The sequence below is a fragment of the Lagopus leucura genome, unplaced genomic scaffold (assembly GCF_019238085.1).
Source record: "Lagopus leucura isolate 7727_CA_CO unplaced genomic scaffold, USGS_WTPT01 Super-Scaffold_760, whole genome shotgun sequence".
Lineage (NCBI taxonomy): Eukaryota > Metazoa > Chordata > Aves > Galliformes > Phasianidae > Lagopus > Lagopus leucura.
In genome coordinates, this window is record NW_024962257.1 from 6,804,481 (window position 1) to 6,823,382 (window position 18,902).

The 18,902-nt window shown below is 53.0% G+C and overlaps 2 protein-coding genes across 4 annotated transcripts; both read right to left on the reverse strand.

Moving 5' to 3' along the window:
• Positions 1-20: 20 nt before the first annotated feature.
• Positions 21-8,410, reverse strand: ERN2 (endoplasmic reticulum to nucleus signaling 2). 3 transcript variants are annotated; one of them, XM_042864612.1, is made up of 22 exons: positions 8,329-8,410; positions 7,014-7,131; positions 6,737-6,770; positions 6,511-6,583; positions 6,223-6,295; positions 5,914-6,036; positions 5,504-5,605; positions 4,901-5,162; positions 4,633-4,711; positions 4,418-4,568; positions 4,219-4,340; positions 3,853-4,032; positions 3,507-3,747; positions 3,343-3,433; positions 2,942-3,131; positions 2,674-2,773; positions 2,337-2,536; positions 1,769-1,916; positions 1,547-1,674; positions 1,340-1,463; positions 1,084-1,151; positions 21-1,018 (listed from the first exon to the last, which is right to left on the reverse strand). In XM_042864612.1, exons 1-22 carry the CDS (start codon positions 8,398-8,400, stop codon positions 827-829), a joined length of 2,871 nt encoding a protein of 956 aa, XP_042720546.1. In that variant the 5' UTR covers positions 8,401-8,410; the 3' UTR covers positions 21-826. The 3 variants fall into 3 exon arrangements, 2 of the variants coding, with proteins under 2 accessions (XP_042720546.1, XP_042720545.1); XM_042864611.1 differs by lacking the exon at positions 8,329-8,410 and adding an exon at positions 7,668-7,772; XR_006177670.1 differs by lacking the exons at positions 21-1,018; positions 8,329-8,410 and adding an exon at positions 7,668-7,772 and having other exon boundaries at positions 1,547-1,634.
• Positions 8,411-9,262: 852 nt separating this feature from the next.
• UBFD1 (ubiquitin family domain containing 1) lies at positions 9,263-18,656 on the reverse strand. The gene is made up of 7 exons (XM_042864482.1): positions 18,611-18,656; positions 18,222-18,458; positions 17,947-18,155; positions 16,868-16,933; positions 16,571-16,676; positions 14,777-14,859; positions 9,263-13,530 (listed from the first exon to the last, which is right to left on the reverse strand). The coding sequence occupies exons 1-7, from the start codon at positions 18,639-18,641 to the stop codon at positions 13,420-13,422; spliced, it is 843 nt and encodes a 280-aa protein (XP_042720416.1). The 5' UTR covers positions 18,642-18,656; the 3' UTR covers positions 9,263-13,419.
• Positions 18,657-18,902: the final 246 nt, after the last annotated feature.

An 18,902-nucleotide genomic window follows, 5' to 3' on the forward strand; every position in this document is an offset into this window, starting at 1 on the left:
AGCAGTCCAGTGCTAATGGCTGGCACCTACTGGTGCTCTTGTTTAAAGCAGGACAAGCTTTTTTTTTTTTATTATTTTTTTATAACATTTTGTATAAAATGTTCATGGCTATACAGTGTTCTGAAGATAAACCAGGCACGAATGCCTTGTTACCTATGTAACAAGATCCCATACCACAGCAAAAAGAGGAATGGGCCTGCACAAACCCAGCTTGCTGTCTGCACTGCGCTGGGGGCCTCGAGCCTCCCCCTGGGGCTGGCAGACCCCATGCAATGAGCGAGGCCAAGGCCCTGAGACAGATGCTGAGCACTGATCTGTGTGCTGTCAGCTGGGGACAAGGACCATGTCCAGGGTCAGCACTGTGCTATCAGTCCTTTTGCTCCCATCTCTGTGTTAAGCATGCAGACAGCTGCTTCCCCAGGAGGGAACAAGGCTGCTGATCTGAGGAGCAGACCTGTGGGCTCCAGCAGCTGAGCTGCAGTGCTTCCAGCTGTTCTCAGGAAAACTTTTTTTTTTTTTCCTTTCCTGGCTTAAAATACTACATCTGCAGTAGAGAATTTTTATTCTCTGGTCTCCAGGCTCCTATGTCTGACCCTGAGGTTTTGCAAAGACAGAAGCTCCTGTGGGTTTGGCAGACCCTGCACACACCACACGGTGTCTGTGTCCTCATCTCACCCTGTCCAACTCTGTGGGGACAAGGATGCCAGAAGGTTCTGGGGCCTCCAGGAGGATGGCTGCTGCCGAGTCCCATACAGGTGAGCCCCAAAGGTCGATGCTCCAGCAGCTGGGGGCACGAGGAGCGGTGCTGCAGCCACGCTGACCTTGCTCACCTCCCTGTGCCCCCCAGCTCAGAGCTGTAGTAGGGGTGGAAGAGCCGCTCATGGGCACAGAGCTGCATGGCGCTGTGTGTGTGCAGCAGCAGCCGGGGGAAGCGGGAGGTGAAGTACTGCACGAAGCCATCGGGGACGGAGCCCAGCGCCTCACGGACCTCAGTGGGCAGCTCATGGTAGTGGTGCTTCTGTGGGAGAAGAGGGGTGTGAGGGATGGCAGGGCAGCGCAGGCTGGGGGGCAGGCAGGACGTACCTTGTTCCTCATGGCACGCAGCAGGTCACGCACTGAGCCGCCCTTGTAAGTGCGGAATTTGCGCAGGTCTGTGGGGAAAGCAGATGAGAGGGTGAGGTGAGAGCCGGGGGCATAGCCCCACAGCCATGGGGTTCTGCTCTGCACTGCCTGCACCTCTATCTCCTCTAGCGTTTGGCTGCGGGGCCCTCTGGCACCTGGAACATTCCGTTCCATGCATATTCCCACATTGGCATGGCACGTGGCCAGTGCTTCTTACCCATCTGCAGTGGCAGGGAGATATGCATCCTCCAATTTGTCCTCACCACAGCACGGCCGCCTGCCTCCAGCGCTGTCACCAGGGCCCCCTCGGCCGGCTCCTTCTCCACGCGGTCGCTGACGTCCTGCACCATGTAATGGGGATGTGTAGGTGAGATTAGAGGAAAAAATTCAATGCCCACACTGTAATGCAGTGCCCGGCACACACCTGAAAGAACTGCAGCTGCTTCTCTGCGCTCCAGAAGAAGGGGTGCATGAGGACAGCAGGGGCTGAGGGGCGCTTCTGGGGTTCACTGCTGAGCATGGATGTGATCAGTTCCCTGGCCACAACCTTGTCTGGTGCACAGAACAGAACAAAGCGGTGGTGGCACGAGGACAGGCAGAGGGTTCAGAGCAGGGCAGGCACTGCAGGTACCCACTGCAGCCTCACCATGCACATCCTCCTGCAGGCAGGGTAGCTGGCAGGCACCTGCCAGGATGTTGGCCTGGCGCCGCAGGCTGTCCCCAAAGGGGTGCTGCCCTCCTGACACTACGTAGTAGAAAACACAGCCAGCAGAGAAGATGTCCACTGCGCACGTCTGCAAGACACAGGCAGGAGATGGGCCCCTCACAGCCCATGACAGCTGCAGCCATGCCAGACAAACACAGCAGAGCAGTTGCTGCCCTCAGCACCCACATGAACTGACCCAAGCACAAGGCTCACTGGGACAAGCAGGTGTGCAACCTCCACCTGCTCCATGTTTGCCAAAGCAGAGCCAAGAAACAGAGGGATGAAGCAGCATTCCTGCTCCATGAGTCTCTGCCATTGCATTGGGAAGGAGCAATGCAGCAGAAAAGCTGCCTGAGGGAGCCCTGACACTGAGCACTGCTGTTCTGGGGCTGCATTTTGCTCCCACAGCTCTGGTCTGAATTGTGTGTTTCAGCAGCACACTGCAAGCAAGGAGGAGGCAGCAGGGGGAAAGCTGGTGAGCGCTAAGCAGGACACATGGCTCACTGACAGGGTTCTCCTTTGGTGCCTCCTGCAGCACCTCAGGTGCGATCCAGCCCTCAGTGCCAGGGATGCCAGAGCGCAGGCTGAAGCTGTGCCGCCCGCCCTGCAGCTTCTTGCACAGCCCAAAGTCAGAGATGACGGCTCGGATCTGTCCGTGGCTGTTGGGGACGGAGATGAGGATGTTGCAGGGCTTCAGGTCACGGTGAACTGCAAGAGGCGGGTTGCAGCATTACCCGCAGGTGGTGCTGCAGCTGCAGGGCTGAGTCAGGGGGTGCTGCTGTGATGGCTGAGAACAGGACACGGTGCCCTGATGGATGCCATCCACGAGGATGCCGCTGCCTCACCGATGCTGAGCGAGTGCAGGTGTGCCAGCCCCGACATGGTCTGGTGTAGGACAGACACCGGGTCCAGGCTGCGCCGATCAAAGCTGGGGCTCTCCACATACTGCAACCAAAGAGGCAGAGAGGTGAGCTGGGGCTGGTACTGAAGCAAACAGGGCACAGCTGGAGAGGAGGAATGTCAGGTGTGTGAGCTCACATGGAGTCCATTCGCCCAAGGCTTGCCATGCTCAGGGTGCTTGCAGCACACGGCATAGGGGGACTGCGTGCTCACCTCCTGCAGCGTGGCAGAGCAGAGCTCAATAGCGATGTAGTGGAACTGCCTGTCCTTCTCAGTGCAGAAGTAGCGCACGACATGTGGGTGCTCGTCTGACTCCTGCAGCAGCCGCACCTCACGGTCCACGAGGTGGAAGCACTCGGGCAGAAGGCGCTTCACGGCCACATTCCGGCCTTCAAACTGCCCCCTATGTGCAGATGGAGAGAGATGGCCGGGCACCAGGCAATGCCACAAACCCCCCAGCACGGGAGGGATGCCCAGAGCTGTACACCAGAGGATCAGCTAAGGTTTTCTGTAGGAAAACCACACCCCTCACTGTGCTGGAGGCTCTGGGCTCACATAGGCAGGGGCCATCTGCCCATAGTGACACAGAAAGGCTCCCAGTGCCACAAACCCACCTGAAGACGAAGGTCCCTCCCGCTCCATGGCCCAGCACATCCTTGGGGTTAAAGGAAACCTTCCCAACGACAACCACATCGGGCTCCACTTCTGCAGAGAAATGCAGACACCCTGCAGCCTTCCAGCATTACTCCTCCGTGAAGGATGTTGGTTCAGTACCTACCTGCAGACACTGCCGGCTTCTTGCTCACTGTCCCATTCACCAGCTCCGTGGGGGCACAGGGATCAGAAGTTGGCTGCAGCCCAGGTGCACTTCCCCTGCTTCCTGCTGGCTGTTTGGGTGCTGCAGGGATGCCCTCACCGGAACTGCGATGTGGGAGCAGCATCTCCTGCTGTTGCTGCTGCAAGAGCTGAATCTGCTTCTCCAGTTGCTGCTGCTGCACCTCGTGCTGCTTCTGCAGCTTCTGAAGCACAAAGGAGGAATCCTCTCAGCTGCTGCCAGCACCCATGTCCTTAGCATACCTGTGGCTCCTAGCTCTGTGAGGCGGTATCAGTAGCATCCCACGCACCATGACGAGGAGCAGCAGGACCCCACCGCCCAGCAGCGCTGTGCCCACAGCAGCCAGCAGCAGGTCCCAATCACCAGAATCTGGGTACACCTCTGTTTGCTCTCTATGGCCAGGCTCAGGTGGAATGTGCCCCTCGCTGCCCCGCAGAGCCAGCTCCTCCACACTGCTGGGGGCCAGGAACTGCAGGAGAAGGGATACTGGGTTACAACAGCACCCACAGCTCCTTCTCCTCCCAGCTATTCCCAAAGCTGAGAGACCCACAGGCCCCCCCTGACACCATGCACTGAGACACCATGCAACCTATGCACCTCTAAAGGCCTGAGGTGTCCTCAGCACAGCAGTGATACACAGTGCTTCGCCACTCACATCATCAAACACAGTCCTGGCAGGAGAGCTGCGGGGAATGATGGTTTCTGTTGCCTTCCTCAGGTTCTCAGGGAAAGCTCTGAGCATGGTGGTGTGCACCACAGGAGGCAGCTCATGGTGCCCTGGGGTGGGGGAAAGAAGAGCTGAGAGCTGTAGCTGCACAGCAAGGCAACTCCCATGACTGTGAGCAGCCACACACCTATCAACAGCCACTGGTTGTGCAGTGCGGTGATGCTGCCCTGTGGGTACTTGACATCGGTGCTGGGGGTGATCTCACACTCTCCTGACTCTCTCATGGTCACGTCATCCGTGGTGGGGCCATCAATCCTGGCCAGTGTGATGCCCTGTGGCTGCAAGATGGGGCAATGGGGATGAGGTGCACACGCAGCACGGCACGGGTATTCAGATACTCACCACCAGTGCTACACTGCTGTGCACCAGGGAGGTCAGGGCATAGAAGCTGGCTGCATGCTTCCCCACGTACAGCGCTGGCCTGCAATGTGGGTGCAGCATCAGCTCAGTGGGACAGGCAGGCTTGAGAACCCCAGTGCCACTGCTTGTCACTGCTGTGACCCTCTGGCATCCTGCATCCCTCGAGGTGGTGGCAGCCATGACAGTGCTTCGCTCACACTAAGCCACCACCCAGAGCCGCCCCAGCAGGACCCCATGCCGCGTCACCTACAGCAGCTGGGTCTTGGTGGCCGTGAAGTCCTTCATGCTCTGGTGGCCCCAGCGGGCGAGGTGGATGTCCTGAGAATGGAAGGTCAGGTAGCGCAGTGTCTCCATGGCCAGGTTGAGGTGGGGGACACGCCGCAGGCTGTCCTGGTGCCACACATAGATGCCAACCACAGGTGAGTCATAGTTCTGTGCCCACAGCACCTCGCCGCTCTCCTTGTCCAGTGTCACCACCAGCCCGTCCCCGCTGGAGGCAAAGTGAGACATTTCTGGATAGACACAGAGGGGGAGGCAATGTAGAGGTGCTGCCTATGTGGCTGCATCCCCCTGCCTGTGCCAAGCACTGTGGACTTGGGTGACCTTATGCGTCCCGCAGCTCCACAAGTGTCCTGCAAGGCACAGCAATGGGCTGAGGGAACTGTCTTTGCCAGAGAAACACATGTTTCTCTGTCCCAGAGCCATGGCTCCATCTCTGCCAGGCAGGTGAACCCTAGCACAACACAGCACAGCATGGCACAGCAACCGCATTCCCCAGCAGCCATGGCAGCCCAGGTCTCAGCTGCAGCAGCACCACGGCACAGCCAGTGTGGGCAGGGCTGGTGACACTCACTGTAGGGGTAGGACTCCTCGTAGAGCGGTGCCGAGTAGTCAGAGTAGGTGGCATTCCAGCGCAGCTCCCTCGTCTTGGTGTCGTACATGGTGATGACATACTCTGGGGTGAGAGCAGAGCAGCACAGTCACTGTGTGCCATGGGGACGATGCCTTGAATGTGGAGGGGAAATGCTGACATCCCAGGAGCTGCCAGCCCCAGCACACTGGTAGCACTGAACCCAACATCAAAGTGTGCTGCTGGAAAAAAACAGACTCTCCACTCTTTTGCCACTTCCAAAGGGACAGCAGAGCCTGCTGCTGGCAGCAGTCACACAGATCACTCTGGATGGCAGCAGCCCCCATGGAGGCAGTGGGACAGCCCAGCACCCTGTGGGACCCGCAGGGTGAGGGAGGGGAGGACAGCCTTACGTGTGCGGCCGATGTAGAGCAGTGGGCTGGAGGGACACACCCCATCCCAGGCCTCTGTTGAGAGCGTGGTCTGCTTCTCCCCTGACTTGGGGTCCACAATGAACCAGGTGTCCTGCTTCTTCCCTGCCAATGAGAGCACACTTTGCCCTACAGCTCTGCAGTGCTGCTCTCCCACTCAGCAGCAGCCTCCTCCCCACCTCTCCCAGCCCACAGCCACACATCCACGAGCTCCCCCCATTCCCTCCCTGCAGTTCCACACTCACACATCAGGCACTTTTCCCAGCAGCAGTGCTGTCCAAGCTCCCGTACCTGTGTAGAGCACCCCGTCCGAGCTGCGGCACGGTGATGACTGGACCAGCTCTGGGATGGTGAATGGCAGCTTCTACAACACAGAGAGCATGTGGCCTCAACTCCACAGCCAGCCCAAGCTGCAGCCTCCCTGCACCCAGAGCTGGTCTGGGATGCTCCCAGAAAGCACAGCCCAGCACAGCTGTGCCATCCCACGCCACACAACCAATACATCGTGGTGTCAAGGACCAGCAGCTGCCACAGCCCAAGGAAGCAGAGGGGACAGGTCAGCCGCAGCCCCCCACTCACCATCAGGCCTTCTTTTTTCTTCCCTCCCAGGATGTATAGGCTGCCATCATTGGGGTCTGGCAGAAACGCTGGTCTGAAAAGTGGGAGAACAACATGTGAACTGCACCCAACCTCTGGGAACACATCAATGGCTGAGCAGGTGATGCAGTAAGAAAACTCCTCCAGCAGTCGTCCTGGACGGTTCCTTCCTGCCTAACAGCCTGTCTGGCAGGACAGCAATACTCACTCTGTGACATAGACCGGCACCTGCAGAATGGGATCTGAAAAAGAGAGTGAAACACCACGTCAGCAGCCTCACCCCTCGCAGGGGACAGCGTGGCAGTGTTTACACACGGCCATGTGCTGGCATGATTAGGGCAGACCTATTTGCATGTCAGACCCAGAATAGTCACAGCCAGCAGCACAGACAATGCTCTCTGCCAGCAGCCATGCAGGGACAGAGCTGTGCCCGGCAGCCCTGGGGTGTGCACAGAGCTGTGGGTGAGCCCTTGGCTGCCACTCACCGTCCTTCAGGGTCCACCTGACATCGCCGGTGCTCTTACTGACTGCATGGAGGTTTCCATCCAGCGTTGATATGAAGAGCAGAGTTTCTGGGACAGTCACTGCACTATCTTTGAGGCACTGTGGGCAGAAATTGGGGCCTCAGGGCACGGATGGACTGAGGATGAGCCTGGTGCTGTGCCACCCAACAGCACTGTGCCACCTTGTAGAACCTGTGCCATCCGATAGCACTGTGCTGTGTGGATCTCAGAGAGCAGCAGGAGAGCAAGCTGCAGGGAAGCAGACCGAGGTCCTCCCTGCTCCCAGGTGAAGAAAACTTTTTGTGCCGAGCACAGCACACCCAGCCATCAGGTCTGTGATACGGAATGGCAGAGGATGACATCTGCTAGGAGGTGCTGTGCTTTATGAATGGGTGGCAGAAGTGCCAAACCGCTGGTGCTCTGGGGCATGCTGTGCCTGCAGGGCTGGCTGTGGGGTGACTGTCCTGCTGTCCCTACGGCCCCTCCTGAAGTTGACACATGCAGCCTGGCCACCAGCTCCTTCCAGAAGCAAACTTGTTGGGCGAGTTTTAATGCCAGAAGTGCAACTAATGGTGCAGGCTCTCACAGCCGTGCGCTTCAGCTGCCTTTATGATAAAGGACCAATGGCAAACCTACTGTGAAGAAGGGAACTGCTGTTTCCGTGTGCCGTGTCCACATTCGCAAACGCCAGCTCACCGCCGCGCTCACCCTCTGGCCTCGCCCCATCGGCAAACAGGATGGGGACGGGAGCGACGCGGCACAGGAAGCGCGCGGACAGCACCTGCTGCCCGACTGCACACCGACGCTCGGTGCACGGGACCCCGGCTGCTCATCCCACCGCTGCACCGGCTCTGACCCGCAGCTCACCACGTCCTCGGCCGTGAACCAAACACAGGGCTCAGCCTGAGGACCCGGCCAGGCTAAAGAGCAGGACCCAGCGCAACTCCTGGCCGCGGAGCTGCTGGGTGCCCATCCGCAGCACACAGCGGCGGTCGCAGCGGGGCCGACAGATGCGTCATCCCCGGGGACCTCCCGCAGAAATCCACCCCGGTGGCGCGGCACTGAGGGCCGTCGGGGGGTCCGGAACCGACACCTCCGCCCCAGCAGAGCCGCGGATGTCACTGCCGCAGCCTCCCTCCGTCCCTCCGACCTTCCCTCGGCCCCCGCAGCTCCGTCCCTCTTTTCTCCTTCTGGCACCCTCCGCACCCGCACTCGGCCGTCCCACGGCAGCTTTCTGCGCACCCCTCAGCGCCGCTCGCGGAACCACGCGCCCCGCTCAGCCCCGCTCACCCCGTACCTGCGCGGGCGGCGCGCGGAGCAGCACGAGGAGCAGCAGCAGCTCGGAGAGCAGCGCGGCGGGGCCGCTCATGGCCCGGGCATGCCGGGGGCACAGCGCGGGGCCGGGCGGGGCCACGCTATCGCCCGAGAGGCGGCGGGGCCGGGCCGGAACCAGGACGCGGTTTCTTCCCCGCCGCCCCCTCCCGGCCCGGGGCGGCCGTACGGGGACGGGGCGGGGGGTGGGCGGTCCGGGCAGCGCCTCCGGGAGCTGCGCCGCGCCGTGCCGATACGCTGGGCAGCCTCTCCTGCGGCAGCGCCGGGGATCTGATGCGCAAAGACACGCTGGAGGGGAAGGGGAGCGCGCGCAGATCCCCCCTCCCGACCCTGCAGATTATGACATTGCCCCTTATGATTTACAGCGCGCCTCGATATCGCGCTGAAGGGACGTTACTCCATCTGACGCACGTATGTTATCATCTGCGCTGAACTTCATTGCGGCACTAACGCTGTAAGTTTACCTCATCCCATTCTTCCTCCTCTCGCTCGACGGGGAGGGGGGGAAGTTTCTAAAGCCAGTAACAAACACGGGACAGCACATGCTAAGCTTTGAGAGCCAGGGCTGTAGGGGCATCTGCTTTTTGGGGCTGACCCTGCCCATATAAGGATACTGGCTGGGCACACTCAGCACGATACGGGCATCCTATGAACTAAACCAAGGCTGTAGCCTACGGGTGAACAGGGAGCTAAGGAAGTACTGCCTGTAACCCACCTCCTTTTGTAATTAGCAAAGCACCGAGCTGAAATAACCGCTCCCACAGAGCAACGCTGATGGCATCAGGATCAGCCCCGGTGCAGGGGCTCCCAGCTGTGACATCCACAGGCACACACCAGGCCCCAGCCATGAGCTACAGTTGGTGTGTGCAGAATGCCCAAAGACTTCAACACAGACAGACTTCATTATCAAACTTTAATTCATAAGACTAATTAATCTTACAGAATAAAACAATAGGATAACCAGTCAAGGTTACACTTAAAAAATCCAGCAGTGCAAATCTAAGACTAAATATGTCATCTCCCGCTCCCCAGAAATAGGCAATAGATTATTTAAAAATACCATTAAACATGGTACTTACATATTCCATTTAAAATAAATCTGCAGTGGACACAAACATCGAAGATCTTTTAGTTTTTAAAACAAGAATTGCTCAGAACATGGATAAGACATCATGAACCTTCATGAGTGCAGAGAGCAAATCCATGGCTGAAGGCAACAGGGGGACGTGGCACAGAATGAACAGTTTGATTGGGAAATAAGGTTACAGAGGGAAAGAGAAAGCCAACAAGGGAAGGGAGGCCTGAAAGCAAACTTTGCTGCGTGGGGTTGGCACAGTGCTGGGTGGGAACGCTGTGCTGGAGGGGCATGGGCAGCCACAGAGCATGGACAGCGGGCACAGAGCACTGGGGCTGACATAGCACCGTGTGTGTGAGATGTGTGTGTGCCAGATGTGTGAACAGCTCATCTGGGTCCTGGAACTCATTTCCCCTACTCTCTTTTACGATTTTAGTTACCTGTTTCTCATCAGACTCTGTCACTAACAGAAATTACTTGTTTACTTTAAACTTGATATGAAAAATGTGTAAATAATGCAGCACTTTCACGCAGGATACATTCTGTCATCGGACCCAAAGTTTAAATGATATCTTTTAAAAACCCAGATGAAAAACGAATCCAGGAATCGTTCATGCTCGGGATGCAAAGTGGCTGCAGAAGGAATGCTGTGCTCTGAACAAGGAGAGGAAAGGGACCCTGGCAGCAGGCAGGGGATGTGGGAACAGCACTGGGGGAGGTGGAGCACCCCGAGTAGCAAACAGGGCTGCTGGGGGAGACAGGGCAGCAGTGGGGTGGAGATTGCAGCTGCCACTATGCATTTGTGTTCTGGTTGCTTCCATCACTGAGCAGTAAACCTAGTATGGTTTCCTAAGGAACCCCCAAAAACAGCTCGTGGGAAATGACACTTGTACACACAACAGGGAAATGATCTCCATAGAAAGGCATCAAATTGTTGTTTAAGTGAAGTAATCAAGCTTTTGCATAGGAATCACTGCAGCTATTACCAGAAATCTTATGGAAGAGTACACACTGGATCTCAAAGCAACCTTCATCAGCCAACTGAAAGCACTGCTTACATCTTCACATCACACCTGACACCGTGCCTCAGCAGGGACCAAAGCTGCCTCCTGCACAGCACTGCTCCGTGCCCACCAGCCCTGGGGAGCACCACAGCTCTCAGAGAAAACCCAGAGAAGCTTGGCACACAGCTCTGGTCAGACGGGCTGCAGCACAGCAGGGCTAAACACACAGCATGCTCTCTTGGATGTTATTGATCAATGACAGTAACCACCTCGGAGTAATGGGCAGGCAGCAGAAGATACAGAGCTCCACATCCTTCCAAAAGAGAGAGGATCTTAAAAGAAATGCTGCTAAATTCAGGAGGAATATTGGCTTCAAAGAGCTCCTGAGAAACCCGCTGTAACGACCCAACAAACACCAATTAAAGCATTTCCAGTAAGCATCACTTTCCTATATTTTAAATTAAATTTTACACATAGAATCAAAGAAATTCAAGTCTTCAAATCAAATTTAAATAGAAAAGAAGCACCTAAACAGGGCCACTTTTGATCACCTTTGTTTATAATTTTTTCTTCTTCATATCTAAAGCTGCTTTGTAACCCCCAACTTTCATACTCAGTTTGAGACAAGTTGCTGTTCCCAGCACAGGGTGGGACAGGCTGGGAAGGTGCAGGGAAGACACACTGCTGCTCTTGGTGCCCTCTGGCCATGGCACTGGGCAGTGCCCACGGTGCCATGTGTACTCACCATGATCCTGCACCAAACCCAGACCCCAGGCACCTGGGGAAGGAGCTGAGCCACAGACAAGTCCTCTTAGAGGCAAGACAGGGAAAGAACAGGGGAGGAAATAGAGTATGAATGGATGCAGAGAGCTCCAAGCAAGCCAGGCAGTGAGTGGAGACAGCCAGAATAAAAGAGACAGATGAGTGCAAAGGTGAACCCAGGGGACAGAAGACACCAGCATCATTAATTACCCTCATACACCAGCTCTAACAAATGATGGAGTGCTGCAGCACATACACCTTCCACCAGGGACTGAAAGTTAAAATTAAAGCTTTAACACCTGCACTGGCAATCAGAAAGTAAGAGTGACAGAAGAACTGCTACCTCCAACCCACTGCAAGAGCCCCCGCCTGCAGCCCCCAGGGCTCCTGCACTGCTGCAGCACCACAGGCAGAGACCTCACACTATGGGAGTAACCAGAACATCACTAGTTTCTACCTTGGATATGGAACACCTTTACAATTCGTACTGCATCAATGCTCTAACTGAAAGGACAAAACAAAAGCTGCTTACGTTGCTATCAAGAACCTACATGTAAATAAGCACTCTTAACATATACCATGAAGTGAACACTTTCCCAAATCTCTCGGATAAAACAAAATACTTTGAGGAGTTTGCACCTGCTGAGTTTCAACTGGGCTATTTCAAGGCAAGTGAAAATGGATATGGAATATAGTCAGTTCAGCTGTTCCTAAAAGGATATTTCTAAGCAAGTTTCACAAAATGCTGAGCTATTTGGATTGAGGAACATTAAGCTTACAGGGTTAAAACAACCAAAACCAAACAGCGATCTGTTAGCTGCAGATTTAACACACAGCCAGACTGACTCAGTCTGACTGCACATACAATCCGGTAGGGGTGTGCACCTTGTCAGGACTGGAAGGTCCTTGCAGAAAACCTGAGATAAATGGCACGTTAATTGCTGAGATGACACCGAATACCACAAACCAATGGCACAGAACGGTATTTCAGACAGAACTGGATGCAAGAACTTACTGTAAGAACTTACTGTAAACTTGAGCCAAAGAAAAGCTGGAAGGTAACTGAAATTTCAGAAGGTCAGTTGCTGGACAGATACAGATCCCCCTGGTCTGGCAGGGTTCACTGAGAAGATACCCATACGCTTTCAGATTTGGATCACAAAAGGCTACTGCAGTTATTTACGATGCAAAATGGCATCAGAACTTCCCTCTCCCACCTCTGTCCTCCCCAACACACACAGGGGAAGGAAAGCCCATCCGGTTTGCCTCCTTTGCAAGACCTGCATTACTGCTTCAGCACACAGCAGCACGGTCACAGAGCCCGGAGCTTTCTGTAGGTTTGTTTTCCAGTCAGACAGGAAAGCATCGTCACAACAGCTGCAATGTGACCCAGGGCTGCAGTGTGCACTGAGCTCCAAAACGCAGCACTCCGGGCACAAGTGGAGCAGAGAGGGAAACAACGGTGGCACAAAGCAGGACAGCGAGCAGCACCGGGTCACAGTGCTTACAGAACATCCACAGCGGTGTTCCTCTGCTCCAAATGTGCCACGGAGTACCAACAAACAGCTTCCAGCACTGGGAGAGAGGGGGAAATTAAACAAAACAAAGAAAAGGGAGGGCATCTTTGGGTTTAACAAACAAATAAATGCAGAGTTTTGCCACCAAAGATTCAAACCCGAAAGAAAAGGGCCAGCAGAATATGGCTTGCTGAACATCCATTTTGCATACTGTTACACTGCTTCAAGTTTATTTCTAAAAATAAACTGGTTCTGAAATTCTCAGTCACAACCAAGTCACTAAATTAAGTCTAATGCTCGTAACTGAAAGATTATGAAAATAGTTGTTTTTGTTCAAACCATGTAAAAAAAGCCTCAGTAATACATTGTAATAGTTTCTTTTTAAAACTAAATTGGAAGATCAACTCTCAGCAGATTTAAGTGTATTACACACAATATTTTGTGAATTAGAATTTATTGATTTCCACTGCATTTTGCTTTAAATACGGTTGAAGCTGACTGCAGAAAAGGGATGGTGAAAATTTTAAGTTAAAAGTAAACTAATGGTGAAAGAACATCACCTCTGGCTTCCATCAATGCCTCTTTTATCATATTTTATTAATAAGTTCCAGGACTGTCACATCCAGGCATGCTGGAGGCCTCTCCCAGCAGTGTCCTTAGCTTTGTGTCATTTTCCTGTGCCAGAGGTGAGCGTGCTTTCAAAAATACTGCCATTTTCCCAGCACCGTGTCTTTGATTGCATCAACATATTGATTTGGTACCCAATAGACCCAGTAGTAAGACGCTTCTGTTGGGCCCAGCTGAAATGCCTGCAAAGTCAAGAACAACAACATTTACAAACGGGAAACAGAACAGCTGATAGCAGACAGAGAGGACGCGCGTTTATCCTCTGCACAATCACACAAGCCTGCTACACCAGGGCCTCCTCCAAACACCTCTGTGCACTACATGCATTTCATACGAAATTAAAGGAAGCGGCCCTCTGTGAAGCAGCTGCAAAGTAGGCAGCGATGAGCTCTTTCCTTTTAAGAGACTCTCGCTGCAGCAAAATCTCTCAGCCAGTTTCAAGGCCGTGAGGAATTTACTCTGGAAGACAGAACGTACTGTGTGACCCAAGGATAAGTCTGTACAGCAACTACTGGAATGCAGAATGCGCAGAGCTAGGAAGCTGAGCAGGAACTAATTAGGCAGTGATCATGTTTTAATTGGTGAAATCTCACAGATTAAAATAGATTTAGATAATGTCCTGTTCTCTAGTTCTGTCAGCAGGTAGAGGAGAGGACGAGCACCATAGCATGCCGATAACCTCCACCCTTGCCTCAGAATCATTATTGTATCATATCCAGAAGAGGACTTTTCTTTTATCAGTAATCAAAAACCAAATATTTGAGCAAAGACTCGACCAGCTCCCTCCTGCAGACGGTAGCCCTAAAAACGGGCACAGACTCATATGAGCAACTTACTTCAGCGTTAGAGGTTACTTATTGTGCTCCATAAAGCAAAACCTCAAAAGAAACCAGAGATTAAAAGAAACAGACAAAAAAAGTCCAGCAGAATCAGCACTGCTCTCCTCTTAACTGTGTTACTTTCCTGTACCCAATAGCAGTTTTTCAGAAAATCCCACGGGGAAAAATATTACAGAATCAAATCACTTTTCACTTTTAAATGTCCAGCAAGGCCTGTTTATACAAACAGAATACAGTAGAAAGCAGAAATTAAACTAGATAAAGAAAAGTCTCTCTAACATTAAGAAATCCTGAGTTAAGCTATTACAGCAGTAAAAAAAAAAAAACAAAAAAAAGTGCTGTCAAAAGAGAGAGGATACTGATTTGCACTGACACTTGTGAAACCAGCCCAGATTTCCACAGAGTAGCAGACACTCAGTGTGCCAGCCCAAATATTTACATTGTGTTAGCAGACAATGTTGACATTTTGACATTCCACAACACACCAAGCTGGTACTGCTTTCAGTTTCAGCACTGCTCTATTCTGATAGCTTTACTTCTGCATATTCTGTAACTGGAATGATATTATTGAAGTGGAGATGTTACTTACCATCATGTGATAATCCTCATGTCCTTCAATAGGTTCACTCACCACATTTTTAATGGACGCCATGGGTAACTTTTCTGTTCTCTCTACATTAAAATTGATCAAAGCATTATCTGTGATGTATGAGGAAGCAGAATGTCATGCTAACTTCAAACACCACCTCCATTACTTCCAAAAACTCCACTCTTACCAGCACAGCGCTCACAGTCAGAGCCAGACTAGGGGAGAGCGTTCAGGACTGACTATCAAGGATTATACAGAACTACAAGGCTGAAGACAGCTGAGCAAAGTGAGCTTTCTTCATCCTGAGAAAATGCTCCATGGTTGCTTTAGGAGCACAGGCAAAGAAACATTTACAGGTAAACAGGGAAAGAAACAGCGAGAAGATGGCTACAATTCCTGCAGCCTGATGCCACCAACAAGCACAAAGAACATCACTAGTGGCAGATTTCTCTCTTATGTCCCCACTCCTTTCTGAGGACTTAACCCCAAGGAAATAAACATCATGATGTAAAGACAAAAGAATCAGTTTCAGTTTTCCAGGACTGACAAATGAAAAAACCACGTTAACAGCCAGTTGTGTTCATCCTAGCCCTGCTGCATGGTATGTGCCACACATTTCTCACAGTAGGAAGGAATTCTTCCACTAACAACAGCCAGCAATTACAGCCAGTCCCTGAAGGAAGTAAGCTGCTGCTAATTTCGGGAAGTAGGGAAACAGGTTATATTAAAGACAGTCAATTACGTGAAGAATCAAGTTTCAAAGCTTAAGAAGCAGTAATCTAGAGCACTTCAGAAATACTGAACTTGAAACTGATGTACAAGGTAAGGGAAGAGTATTGATTACCTACACATTAACCACGCATTTTGAATACATTATCAATGACAAAAAAGAACTCAGCTGCCTGACCTATAGAAGGGAAGATAGATAATTACTTGGCCTAAGAGATGCTACTCCAATGGGTAGCCATAGAGTTTTTAAAGCCAGAAAGTTTTCACAATCATGTTTGTTGTAGGTAGGAGAGGAGATTTCTGCTTACTTTGGAAATAATGTAGCAGCTTAATGTGCCATCCAAAGCTGATACTACATCTAATTAGGTTTCTTTACTGGCACAGTAAGCAAGCCCTTCTATTCATTACAATTACTGTCCCATCCATCCCGGTCAAACTAAAAGTGCACAGCTTCCTTTGGAGGCAGGGGATTCTCTGAGATACTCTCAGTGCTGCATGCTATCACCACAGCACTTTCAGCTCCTCCTGGCACCACTCGAGACAGTAAACTGATTCCTCTGCACAGCAACACACGCTGTAGTTCCTGCAGTTGCACATCACTGAAACAAGACACCCCCCTGATTTTTGTTGGAAGGACAGATAACAACAAATATGCCAACACTCCTACTCTTATTCCCAGTTCTATGAATCTGCAGAGTCTCAGCCAAATCATCGGGCCTCTATGAGATGCTGGCATTGAACCAATGTTTATGCAGTGCTTTTGAGATACATGAGAAATGCCAAATATTGTAATTCACGTTTGGATCTACGAGGAGCAGACTGGAACACGCACCTACTGGCACCACTAAGCTCAAGTTTTTCAAGAACAGAAATAACACATCAGCTAATGTCCAACGATCTGAGAGAATGGCATTTGAGAAACAGCAGCAGAGTTTAGTTTTGAAGGAAAGAGACAATATTATCTCTTAAACACAACGCAGTCACGCCAGAAGATATTTCTCATTCCCACAGTTTTCTTATACTCCAATTACCAATTAACCACCTCAGAGTTTTAGCATTTCTCACCTTTTGTACCAATCCATAGCTGGTCTTGCTCGAGCTTAAAGGTCAGTCTTACTTTCCCCCCTGATTTGTTGTACATGCCAGATAATGGCACAGCTGGTAGGTGCTCCTACAACAAAGGCAACGTGGTAAGTCACAGGGAAAGAGGAACAGGAAAAGCTGCATCTTCTTACTTTCTGAAGCATAAGAACGATGCAATTTAGCAGTTCTGTTCCCAAACAGAAAGGAAAGCTAAAACCAGCACAGTTGGTCTCAAACCAACTCTGATTGTGACAATGCCCCAGGTGCCCACTCACCTACCTGAACACCTTTAATGGAAGGCATCACATCGTCAGGTTTTCCTTTATCCAATACTTTTCTGTGTTGCTACAATGTAAAAACAGAAATGAGAATTTACAGAAACACAACAGAGTTTCTCAATTTACTTCCAACACACCCTGAATCCAACAGATCCCAATAGCACTAGGAGACAGTTAAAGACTATCCATAGTCATTTATCACGCAGGAAACAGTTAATTTTCAAAGTTAACCGAGCACTCCCTATAATAGCCTGAATAAATTACAGAGATGAATAAAATCCCAATATAATGCATATAAGGGTATGCATCCTTTGCAGGATGCACAAATACATAAATATATACACATAAAAAGAATACAAGTTTCACTTTGAAAAGTACATGCTGAGTCACATGGTTGGCACTGGGCAAGACAGTTTTTAACAGTCAGGGGTTATATTCAGTGAATGGCAGAAAGTCCTCTAGATCTGACAGTGCAGCATACCGCAACACAGCACCAAACAGGAAGATTAGAGCAGTAGTAACCAAGAAAACCATGCTCAGAGCTCATAAGATGCTGAGTACCTTTAAGCAATGATGGAACTTACAGTGAACGTGAACTATGATAAATTATAGAAAAACAAAAGCACGTCTCATAAAGGTTGCAGATCAATGGTGTACATTTTAAGTCTTTAATCTAGTTCATCTGAGGGAGGTCGCTGACACCGTGAGCTGAAAATCCTCCTCCAGCCCACAGCACTGCAGTGCAGCCACAGAACGGTACTACAGGAGGGAGTCCCAGGTGTGAGGGGGATGCTCAGCAGCCAAGCTGCCTTCAGCACGGAGGGAACTGCCCCCACACCCACTTTAAAGACACTTTTTAGAAATCCAGTTGTTTTACACCAACAAAAACTAGTTAGCTGTGAGATATAATTAACATTGGCTTTGCTTATGCTAACAACACGAAACGCTTCCGCTGCTTACAGCCCCGGGGGGACCACACAGCCCCGCCAGGCTTCCCCACAACCAGGGGGCACACAGCATGGCACAAGCAGCACACGGTCCCACCCACCCCATCCCCAAAGGCTTCCTGGACCCCGGCACCTTCTGCCTGCAGAGCGGCTCCTTCTTGCTCTCCTCCACCTTCCCCTCTTGCTGCGCCGCATCCTTGGGCGTGTTGACAGCCAGCACGTCGTTGATGGTGGAGCCCACCACCATGATCTTGGCACCGTTGGTGACTTTGATCTCTCGCAGCGTTTTCTCCTCGGGCAGCAGCCCCTTGAACATCACCTTCTGCATGGCGGGCGGCAGGCCTGAGGGGAACGAGGACGGGTCAGGGGGCGGCGGCCGGGACGGGGCCTGGGGGCCGCCCCACGCACCTGTCAGCGAGTGGATCTTCTGCTTCAGGTCGGCGCCCGTGCTGTCCAGGCGGAACTTCACGTCGTACTTGTTCTTGTTCCAGATCACCCGCAGCTCCACCAGCTCCTGCCCGCTCTCCGTGTCGCTGCCGTTGCTGACGGCGCCAGCCGGCCCGGCCCGGCACCCCTCGCCCCGCGGCGAGCCGCCCTCCCCGCCGCAGCCCGGCGCCTCGGCCTCCATGCCCGGCTCCGCGGCACCTGCGGGGAGCGGAGGGGAAGAGCCCGGCCCCGCGGAGCCGCCCGGCTCCGACCCTCGGCGTTCCGCCTACCGCGGCAGGCCCCGCCCCGCGACGAGCCGGCCCCGCCCCGCCGGCCCCGGCCCCGAGTCGTCCCGGGCCGCTCGCTCCTACCTTCGGCGGCGGCGGATGAGACAGCGGCCATGATGATTGTGTACAATCTGCCGCGGGGGGCGCCGGGAAACGCCGCCGCTGTGTGCTGGGCCGCGCCGGCCCCCGTAGCGCCGGCCCCCGTAGCCCCGCCCACTGTCCCGCCCACTGTCCCGCCCACTGTCCCGCCCACTGTCCCGCCCGCCAGTCGCCGCTCTGCCCTCGGCCCCGCCCGCCAATCGGATCTCCTCCTTCAATCTCGCCCCCGGGTAGCGTTCTCCCGGCTTTAAGGGCACGGCCCCCGGACGACAAACTC

Coding starts and splice junctions, on each gene's coding strand:
- ERN2 (XM_042864611.1), bottom strand. CDS start 7,757: ATGGGGCGAGGCCAGAGGGTGAGCGCGGCGGTGAGCTGGCGTTTGCGA. Junction 6,296..6,510: donor AGAAAAAAGAAGGCCTGATG/GTGAGTGGGGGG, acceptor TCTGTGTTGTAG/AAGCTGCCATTCACCATCCC. Junction 3,132..3,342: donor GGAGGGACCTTCGTCTTCAG/GTGGGTTTGTGG, acceptor ATCTGCACATAG/GGGGCAGTTTGAAGGCCGGA.
- UBFD1 (XM_042864482.1), bottom strand. CDS start 18,641: ATGGCCGCTGTCTCATCCGCCGCCGCCGAAG. Junction 18,156..18,221: donor GAAGATCCACTCGCTGACAG/GTGCGTGGGGCG, acceptor CGTTCCCCTCAG/GCCTGCCGCCCGCCATGCAG. Junction 16,934..17,946: donor AGCCGCTCTGCAGGCAGAAG/GTGCCGGGGTCC, acceptor TTTACATTGTAG/CAACACAGAAAAGTATTGGA.